Source organism: Lucilia cuprina, chromosome 3 (assembly GCF_022045245.1).
Source record: "Lucilia cuprina isolate Lc7/37 chromosome 3, ASM2204524v1, whole genome shotgun sequence".
Lineage (NCBI taxonomy): Eukaryota > Metazoa > Arthropoda > Insecta > Diptera > Calliphoridae > Lucilia > Lucilia cuprina.
The window spans coordinates 61,461,647-61,472,982 of NC_060951.1; the positions used below are offsets into that span (position 1 = coordinate 61,461,647).

An 11,336-nucleotide genomic window follows, 5' to 3' on the forward strand; every position below is an offset into this window, starting at 1 on the left:
TAGTTATTTTACCCATCTTTTGGAGAAATGATTTTTACTTTCTACTAATATGCCACCATCTGGTTTACTCAAATTAATATCTTTCGGGTCAATCGTCACATTATTGTCCCATAGTATTCTAGAGAGTAGACATTTGAAAATTTTAAATTTTAGTTCCATTAATATCTTACCACCTGGCTGACTCCAATTCGTATGTTTTTTGGACTTTCGTCACAAATAAACTCTTTGTAAATGAGAATGAAGACAGTCGTCACTTTAGTGTCCCCTTTGTAAGCGAGAGCGGAGGCAATCTTTACTGTCTCTTTGTAGGGTGTAGAGTGACGATTGACTTCCTCCACCTGGGTAGTCAGGTGGCTAGGGGCCACCACAAGTAGTAGGTTAAGTGATCAGTTCGGGACTGTCCCATCGAACGGTTGGGCAAATACATCTCCACTCACATGTACATCCTTTTCCAATTCGCGGTGTTGTTGTTGCATATTTAACAATCATGAAAAAATACGTCTTTTTTTGATGAGATTTTCAAAGGTTGTCTCGGATTTTTGCTCATATCTCCGTTATTTATAGACATATTTTGCTGATTTTAAATAGCGATCTTCTGGAAAGCATGTCTAACAGAATTATTAATGATTCGGATCTCACCGATGTCTGGGGTCCTCTTAAAACTGATTTCAACAGACAGTCTGGCTGACGGATAGACGGACAAAGCTTAATCTATTCAGCTATCTATAAGGATCCAGAATATATATAATTTATAGGGTCAGAAAATTATATAATAGAAATTATAAACGGAATGACAAACTTATATGTATATACCCTTCTTACGAAGGTGAATGGTATTAAAATCAATCTACAAAGAGGAAGCATGTTTATCAAAAGTTTTGTCAAGTATTTCGAGTTGTAAAATATTTATTAAACTTTACACCACTTTAGTGGGAAGGGTATATTAGGTTTATGCTAATGTTTGTAACGCACAATAATATTGGTCCTATATCCACCTTAAAGTATACCAATCGGTTTAGAATCTTTTTCTAAATAAATTTAGCAATATCCGTCCATCCATGTTAAGATCGGTCCATTATTTCACCTAGCCCCCATACAACTGAAACCCCGAATAGGGCTTGTAGACATTTTAATCAAAATACTGGTCACAATTTTGAAGATAATTCAATGAAATTTGGCACATGATCATCTATTGTCTCAGGGACGAAGCGTATTGAAAATGCCTATTATTTCTTACTTGTTTTTAATCTGTTTGAAAATTCTACAGACTACTATATTCATCATATTACATACCATATTATATTATAGCATTTTAATAAAACTATTTATTTGGTAATTTTAAAATATTTTTATTATCATGGCGCATAAAAAGTTTAAAAACTGAAAGGATGCTTTAATCTATAATCTAAACAATTAAAGAGTAAACAAAATATTTTCTACTTCTTACTTAAACATTGCTCGAAATGTTTCATATCAATATCATCAAATTTAAGGGTATGTTCATGACCCAGCAGTGGATTATAGATCTTGAAACATTTAATAAGTTTACCCGTTTTCTTATAATAACCAAAACCATATAAAATCAATTTATAGAAATTTTTCACATGAATATTTTTATCATTACGAGAAAGTGATGAATATTTAGATGTTTTTATTTCATACAACACTTCCTGATCAAATATCAAATCAGCATTTCCCTCAAAGTATTTACAGTTGATCGATGACTTCATTTCGACATGCGAGTAAGGAAGATTTTTAAAATATTTTATGATCTCTTGTAGACTTTCGTTGTCACATTCGACCTCTGCTTTTGGTAGGGGATCATGAAAGGATAATGTATATGTTAAAGAAACCAATTTAATGCTTTTTAGAATGTCCATTGCTTGATTTTTGGGATCTTTAAAAATTTCATAATGATTTGATATTGCTTTTGATAAGTAGCAACAAACTTTGGAACCATCCTTTAAGTGTCCGGTTCTTTTAGTACTAGTTCGGTAACATCATCGGTTAGTGGTATTTGATATTGATTGGAGAGTACTTTACGTATAAAATAATCCATAAATATGCCATAATTGCTTATAAGTTTGTTTTTAATTATGCCTGCAGGGTAATCGAATTCACGTCCCACCTTTTTGGTTTGAATAACACTATTCCTTGTTAAGATTTCTATAAAATTTTTAAGTTGTGGATATTTGTGAAGAGATTTATTGGCGATATTAGTGGCATTCTCCATGGTGGTAAAAATATAGGCTGAATAAATGGACAAATAAAATTAATTTAATAAAATAGTAAAATAATTATGTAAATTTAAACATATTTGATCTAAATATTTATATTTTTTATTACTTTAATATAACAAAGTGGGAAGTCCCTTTTTTTAAAACAAGAATATAGTGAAAATTTCCACAATACACAGTTACCGTTTATATTTTCACTTGCAAAGTTCACTACTACCAATAAATACACACACTATAGCACATAAAAAGATAAAACTATTTTACTTAATCTTTATTAATATTTCAAATTAATATTTACATTTAATTTCTTTGAAAGACGAACGAACAAATTCAATTCACATCAGTTACTGAAATATAACATAAATATTCTTGAACATTTATAGCACGACGTTTCGATTATATTAAATACGATTCTTTTTATAGCAAATATTTGAGGGTAATACCCCGTTTAATAATTGTGCAATGCATTTCTTTAGTTTAATTGAAACACACAGGGTGATACATTGATAGCAAAATATATTAATTATAAGGTAGTGTTGTCGATAAATTCAGAAATACAGAGCAAATTCATATTTTTATTATACCCTTCACCTTCGTGAGAAGGGTATATATAAGTTTGTCATTCCGTTTGTAATTTCTATAATATGATTTTCCGACCCTATAAAGTATATATATTCTGGATCCTTGGTAATTAAATAAAGGAACTTTGGCATTAAATATATCTGCAGAAATAAATGTCAATATTAAATCATGGTAAAAACAGTGGGGATTTTTTAACAAAAAAAAACTTTAATTGCAGTTAATTGCAACACATTTTTTTTAATTGCGATTAAAAGTAAAGATTCAGGATCAATGGCCTGGAAATGGAAATTTTTTCATATTTGAAATATGAAAAAATTTCGACTTGTAATACTAGTTGTCAATATTTACTTTAATGTTATGTTCTCAGGTTGAGATGAGGTGAAATTTTCAATAACCTATATTTTACAAAAATTTCTGGAACGATATGTATTAATTAGGTTTATCAATTATTCGTGTTTAAATTTATTCGAATAAAAAGCTACAATAGTTTTTTTTTGAGTAATCGATTCGATTTTAAAACTACTAAACCGATGAAATTTTCACTGCGTGTTCCTTTATATTTAGAAGGAACAATAGGCTACTGTTTGTTTTAAAATTTCAAGTGGGCGAAATGCCACGCCTATATGAAGAAAATGTAAAATTCGTATATTTGAGATAATATAATAGTAAGAGTTCTCAAATTTTATGATTATTTAGCACAAAAATTGGGCGAATTAGCATTAGGGGGCGTGGCACCTTCCACATACAAATAAAATACAAAAATTCGCTAATCGTGAAAACTATTACAGTTAGAATCTTAAAAATTTGCAAGAGTAACTCTAATATTTTGGGAAATAAATTGAGGAACTACTAATGTAGGGTGGACACCTCCCATATTGATAAAATTTAATTAAAATTAATTAAACTAAATTCTTCGAATTTTGCACCAAGAACTTCAATATTTAACTCAACATTTTGGAGAAAAAAAGAGGATTTTCATCATGGAGGGCTTGGAGACCCCATCTGACAGACAGAAAAATTCGTATATCTGGGAAACTATTAGAGCTAGAATTTTACATGAAGAACTTTGACATTTATAGGAACATTTAGAGAATAACGGGCGGACTAACGTTTATTTCGGAAACTAATAGAACAAGATTTTTATTAATTTTTTAAGAAGAACTTTATTATATTCGTACATTTTGGAGAAAAAAAGGGCGGACGGTGAGCCCCATATAAATTAAACAGAAAAAAATCGTATATCTGGGAAACTATTAGAGTTAGAATCTTCAAATTCTACATGAAGAACTTTGACATTCATATGAACATTTGGAGAATAACGGACGGACTTTGACTGGCACCTCCTATATGAATTAAATAAAAAATTTCGTTTATATGAGAAACTATAAGATTTTTTAACATTTTTCATCAAATTATTACAAATTATACATCTTGAAAACTATTAAAATTAGAATCTTCAAAATGATATGGTGGATTTTTTTTTATTTTGTATTCGATGTATAACTTACGTCATTTCAATTTTATTTCCTCGATTAATCGAATAATTTTTATTCGAATGACAACTCTAGTATTAATGTAATATATGTATATGGGAAAAGTAAAAACAATTGCAAATCTTAATCTCAGTATAATATTTTAAATGAAATTGTCTCGAAAAATACCGTAATTTAGAGCAAATTATTCTATACCATTTTTAAAAACTTTCTATTTATTATAAAAAGATGTTCGTTTAAGGGTTAATTTCACTTTTTTCGGTGTCATTATTATATATTTTTTTCTACGTTTCATTTTAATCGCTTGAAAACAAAATAATTTTGGAATTTTATATTTTGCTACATAAGTCATTTGTCAGTAGGACTAAAGATGAAAATGTGTAAAATTGGCAAGTGATACTACTTTTTATACCCTACACCACTTTAGTAGGATGGGTATAATGGATTTGTGCTGATGTTTCTTTTAAATAGGAATATTGTCCTATACTTTAAAGTGTACCAAACGATTCAGTATAATCTCTCTTCCACCAAATCACTATTTTGTCCAAAAACTGTTAAAATATTTCGCAAAAAAACTTAACTCTTAAAAAAGTCCACTTTTTATACCCTTCACCTTCGTGAGAAGGGTATATATAAGTTTGTCATTCCGTTTGTAATTTCTATAATATAATTTTCCGACCCTATAAAGTATATATATTCTGGATCCTTATAGGTAGCGGAGATGATTAAGCCATGTCCGTCTGTCTGTCTGTCTGTCTGTATGTTTGTTGAAATCAGTTTTTAGAAGACCCCAGATATCTGCGAGATCCGAATCTTCCATAATTCTATCAGACATACGACCGGCAAGAAAGCTATTTAAAATCAGCAAAATCGGTCCATAAATAACGGAGATATGAGCAAAAAACCGAGACAACCTCTGAAAATTTCATATAAAATTTAGATTTTTTATTCATGCTCAGACAGAAACTGCAAAAAACAAAATACATAACAATACGGTAAATATTGTTATTGTAATTTGTTTATAAAAGCAAAGCAGAGCAAGAGTAGCAGAGCGAGAGCAGCATTAATGTTTTGTTATTGGCTAGAAATATGAAATTAAGTATGTAGAGCCTGGATTAAGTGAGAACCTATAAAAGGGGACTTTCTGGTACTTTTTCGTTCTTCAAAAGGTATTTTTTTGAAATTTCTATAATATTGAACCTAGAAACATGAAATTAAGTATGCATGGCCCGGATTAAGTGAGGACCCAAACAAGGGGAGTTTTTGGTACTTTTTCGTTTTTCAAAAGGTACTTTTTGCAATTTCTACAATATTGAACCTAGAAACATGTAATTAAGTATGTATGGCCCGGATTAAGTGAGGACCCATAAAAGGGGACTTTTTCGTTGTTCAAAAGGTACTTTTTGCAATTTCTACAATATTGAACCTAGAAACATGTAATTAAGTATGTATGGCCCGGATAAAGTGAGGACCCATACAAGGGAACTTTTTGGTACTTTTTCGTTTTTCAAAAGGTACTTTTTGCAATTTCTACAATATTGAACCTAGAAACATGTAATTATGTATGGCCCGGATTAAGTGAGGACCCATAAAAGGGGACTTTTTGTGTACTTTTTCATTCTTCAAAAGGTACTTTTTGCAATTTCTACAATATTGAACCTAGAAACATGTAATTAAGTATGTATGGCCCGGATAAAGTGAGGACCCATACAAGGGGACTTTTTGGTACTTTTTCGTTTTTCAAAAGGTACTTTTTGCAATTTCTACAATATTGAACCTAGAAACATGTAATTAAGTATGTATGGCCCGGATTAAGTGAGGACCCATAAAAGGGGACTTTTTGGTATTTTTTCGTTGTTCAAAAGGTACTTTTTGCAATTTCTACAATATTGAACCTAGAAACATGTAATTAAGTATGTATGGCCCGGATTAAGTGAGGACCCATAAAAGGGGACTTTTTGGTACTTTTTCGTTCTTCAAAAGGTACTTTTTGCAATTTCTACAATATTGAACCTAGAAACATGTAATTAAGTATGTATGGCCTGGATTAAGTGAGGACCCATACAAGGGGACTTTTTGGTACTTTTTCGTTTTTCAAAATGTACTTTTTGCAATCTCTACGATATTAAACCTAGAAACATGTAATTATGTATGTATGGCCCGGATTAAGTAAGGACCCATAAAAGGGGACTTATTGGTACTTTTTCGTTTTTCAAAAGGTACTTTTTGCAATTTCTACGATATTAAACTTAGAAACATGTAATTAAGTATGTATGGCCAGGATTAAGTGAGGACCCATTAAAGGGTACTATTTGGTACTTTTTCATTCTTCAAAAGGTACTTTTTGAAATTTCTATAATATTGAACCTAGAAACATGTTATTAAGTTCGTATATCCCGGATTAAGTGAGAACCAGTAAAAGGGGACTTCTTGGTACTTTTTCGTTCTTCAAAAGGTACTTTTTACAATTTCTACAATATTGAACCTAGGAACATGTAATTAAGTTTGTATGGCCCGGATTAACTGAGGACCAATAGATATATATATATATATATATATATATATATATATAGATTTGTCTTCTTACACATATATCAAATTTTTAATTATTGTACAAAATAATAATGCATCTACAACAAAGGTGAAGGGTATATTAGATTCGGCATAGCCGAATATAGCACTCTTACTTGTTTATATATGGAGTTTGACTGTATGCCTACACTTCATCTTAAATGCCTTAAAACCTTTAAAAATGTTTAACTTTCATAATGGGATACGATAAATTGTCATCAGCTTGAGAATATTTAAAATATTTAAAAAATATTTCGAACTTATGTAAGTTCGAATATATCTAAAATAAGCCTATAGTCTAAAACTACATGGAAAATGTTTAACATTTCGATTTTTATACCCTTCACCTTCGTGAGAAGGGTGTATATAAGTTTGTCATTCCGTTTGTAATTTCTATAATATAATTTTTCGACTTTATAACGTATAGTATATATTCTGGATCCTTATAGATAGCGGAGTCGATTAAGCCATGTCCGTCTGTCTGTCTGTTGAAATCAGTTTTTAGAGGTCCCCAGATATCGGCGAGATCCGAATCTTCAATAATTCCGTTAGACATGCTTTCGAGTAGATCGCTATTTAAAATCAGAAAAATCGGTCTATAAATAACGGAGATATGAGCAAAAATCCGAGACATCCTCCGAAAATTTCATCAAAAAAACCACATTTTTTATGCTTTGTTAAAAAAGCAACAACAACACTGTGAATTGGTTAAAGATGTACATGTGCGTGTATTTGGTTTTATTCAGCTGTGTATTTTTTTGTATGTTTGCAGTAATATGTTGATAATACAGCTCTGATATTTGTTTAAGAGTGGTAATACCGTTTGACGGTGGTATTACAGTACAACTGTTAATATTTCTTTCTGCTACAGTTTAGATTTGTTTGTGTGTATGTTATGTGTGACATGTGTGCAGAGATACAAAATAAATAAAAACTGTTTTTTAAAACATACTTGGTGAAGGGTATATAAGATTCGGCACAGCCGAATATAGAAATTTTACTTGTTAAAACAGTAATAGTCTTAAAAAACATTTAAAGAATGTTCAAAATGATGCGTGGTGTGTAACTTGCCGCTTAAAAAGCGTGAAAAGTATTTAAGTTCGAAAGCTTTTAAAATAAACTCTAGATAATACAAATTCATTAAGAAACTATTTTACTTTTATTTTGTAAACAATTTCTTAAAATTTTCAAGTTCAACCTTAAAACAATTGAAAATAATTTACAAATTATATAAAAATTTTAAAGAACGTACAATTTATGAAACTAATTCTAAACTTTTCCAAGAGTTAAAATTTTCCATTCAGATTTAGAATATAGGCTTATTTTAGGTATATTCGAACTTATATAAGTTCGAAATATTTTTCAAATATTTTAAATAATCTCAAGCTGATGACAATTCATTAGGATTGTCATTCGAACAAAAATTATTCGATTATTTGAGGAAAATTTTTTGTTTTTCTTCGAACGAATAAAAAATTTTCGATTTAGAATAAAGAATAATTCGAACAATTTTTGTCGAATAATCGAATATTCAAATAAAATTTTATTGTTACTTTTTACCCATATTTTATAATAATAACGAATACTAAATCAGAACTACTGTATTTTTTATTACTACTTTTTGCAATATATTAAAATTTATATTTTGCAACTAATGCTTTCTGTTTTAGAAGTAATTCTAAAAAGATTTAGTAAAACAGTTCCTATAACAAGACATGATACAACCACTGATACATTGTCAGAAGATTCTTTACATGCGACTTGTAAAGTGTTCATGTAGAATTTCGTTTCTGTACTGGTATTTTTAAGCGAGTTATGTGGGAGGTAGAATCGATTATTGACCCATTCTCATAATATTTTACAAAAATATTTTGTTTCCTTAAAATTTTTTAAATAATTTCATTGTCATCCGCATTTTTATAAGCCAGTTATCTGCTTTATAGTGATTTTCTGAAGGGATAAGGTTCCTACGTTAAATAAGGTGCTACGTTAAATCGTAGACATATATTGCCCATTTTAATGCTAAACAAAAAGTATTTGAAGTTTTTGGCAAGTTTTATTTATATTTTTTAAAAAATAAAAACTTTTATTCGTTATTCTTTCGAATAATTAATTTTTAAAATTTAAATATTGTAAGTTTTTATTCGATTGAATTTTTAACATAATAATAATATACTTTTAGTTTTATTTCAAAGTTAAAATCTTGATAATTATTTTAAAAAATTTAAAGGCTACAAGACATTGGTACTTGTCGGGCGAGGCCGACCTTATAATACCCTACACCTATATATGTATAAAATGTGATTTAGTTTGCATAATAAAGCACTTAAGTTGAATTGTACCTTGCCTCAGATGACTAAAGTCATTTACTGTTTAATAAAACTGTGGACAATTAAGTAAGTGAAATGAGGCCCTATAATAAAGTTCATCAGGGTCATCAAGACTAGTATAGAACATGGTTTTGCAGCTTTTTGTCGAGATACGAGTATATTAAATATAATTATAAATTTAAAAGACCTATTTGTTGGGTTCAATTCTATGGGCCTAGGTGAAATAATGGACCTATGATAATTATTTTCAATAGGCTACAGTACCATAAAAGATCCTGTGCCAAATTTCATTAAATTATCTCCAAAAATGCGACCTGTAGATTGATTACAATGTTTACAAGACCTATTCGGGGGTACAGTTGTATGGGGGCTAGGTGAAATAATGGACCGATCTTAACCATTTTCAATAGGGTTATAATTGTGCGTTACAAACATCAGCACAAACCCAATATACCCTCCTCACTAAAGTGGTGTAGGGTATAATTAAAAAAAAAACTATCAATGTATCACCCTGTGTGTTTCAATTAAACTCAAGCTTTAAAAAGAAGCGTATTTAGTGGTAGTAGTGAACTTTTCCAGTGAAAATATAAACGATAACTGTGTATTGCAAATTTTCACTATATTCTTGTTTCAAAAAAGGGACTTCCCACTATGTTATATTGAAGTAATAAAAAATTTTATAAAAAATATAAATATTTAGATCAAATATGTTTAAATTTACATAATTATTTTACTATTTTATTAAATTAATTTTATTTGTTAAATTTTTCGGCCTATATTTTTACCACCATGGAGAATGCCACTAATATCGCCAATAAATCTCTTCACAAATATCCACAACTTAAAAATTTTTAGAAATCTTAATAAGGAATAGTGTTATTCAAACCAAAAAGGTGGGACGTGAATTCGATTATCCTGCCGGCATAATAAAAAATAAACTTTTCAGGAATTATGGCATATTTATGGATTATTTTATACGTAAAGTACTCTCCAATCAATATCAAATACCACTAACCGATGATGTTACCGAACTAGTACTAAAAGAACCGGACACTTACGTAAAGGATGGTTCCAAAGATTGTTGCTACTTATCAAAAGCAATATCAAATCATTATGAAATTTTTAAAGATCCCAAAAATCAAGCAATGGACATTCTAAAAAGCATTAAATTGGTTTCTTTAACATATACATTATCCTTTCACGATCCCCTACCAAAAGCAGAGGTCGAATGTGACAACGAAAGTTTACAAGAGATCAAAAAATATTTTAAAAATCTTCCTTACTCGCATGTCGAAATGAAGTCATCGATCAACTGTAAATACTTTGAGGGAAATGCTGATTTGATATTTGATCAGGAAGTGTTGTATGAAATAAAAACATCTAAATATTCATCACTTTCTCGTAATGATAAAAATATTCATGTGAAAAATTTCTATAAATTGATTTTATATGGTTTTGGTTATTATAAGAAAACGGGTAAACTTATTAAATGTTTTAAGATCTATAATCCACTGCTGGGTCATGAACATACCCTTAAATTTGATGATATTGATATGAAACATTTCGAGCAATGTTTAAGTAAGAAGTAGAAAATAATATGTTTACTCTTTTATTTTTTAGATTATATTATATTAAAGCATCCTTTCAGTTTTTAAACTTTTTATGCGACTTTTTATGATAATAAAAATATTTTAAAATTACCAATTAAATAGTTTTATTAAAATGTTATAATTTAATATGGTGAATATAGTAGTCTGTAGAATTTTCAAACAGATTAAAAACAAGTAAGAAATTGTAGTCGGACGAGGCCGATCATATATTACCTTACACCTTTTACAAACATAAAATGTGATTTAGTTGTCATAATATACTTAAGCCGTTTATTGTTGAATAAAATTGTGGACATTTAAGTGAAATTTTAATGGGGGCTTTTCATAGGGTCTAGGGTCATATGAGACTAGACTGTAGACTAGACTATAGACTAGACTATAGACTAGACTATAGACTAGACTATAGACTACACTATAGACTAGACTATAGATTAGACTATAGACTATACTATAGACTATACTATAGACTAGACTGTACACTAGACTATAGACTAGACTATTGACTAAACTATA

The 11,336-nt window shown here is 29.4% G+C and overlaps 1 protein-coding gene across 3 annotated transcripts; it reads left to right on the forward strand.

Annotated features, from left to right (window-relative positions):
- The first annotated feature begins 9,855 nt into the window (after positions 1–9,855).
- Positions 9,856–10,912, forward strand: LOC124418858. 3 transcript variants are annotated; one of them, XM_046946545.1, is made up of 3 exons: positions 9,863–9,877; positions 10,009–10,106; positions 10,160–10,912. In XM_046946545.1, the coding sequence occupies exon 3, from the start codon at positions 10,176–10,178 to the stop codon at positions 10,800–10,802; it is 627 nt and encodes a 208-aa protein (XP_046802501.1). In that variant the 5' UTR covers positions 9,863–9,877; positions 10,009–10,106; positions 10,160–10,175; the 3' UTR covers positions 10,803–10,912. The 3 variants fall into 3 exon arrangements, with proteins under 3 accessions (XP_046802499.1, XP_046802501.1, XP_046802500.1); XM_046946543.1 differs by having other exon boundaries at positions 9,856–9,877; positions 10,009–10,912; XM_046946544.1 differs by lacking the exon at positions 9,863–9,877 and having other exon boundaries at positions 9,912–10,106.
- The last annotated feature ends 424 nt before the right edge of the window (positions 10,913–11,336 follow it).

What these genes read in the sequence shown, in the direction of transcription:
- LOC124418858 (XM_046946543.1), top strand. Translation starts at nt 10,176, where the DNA reads ATGGATTATTTTATACGTAAAGTACTCTCCAATCAATATCAAATACCA.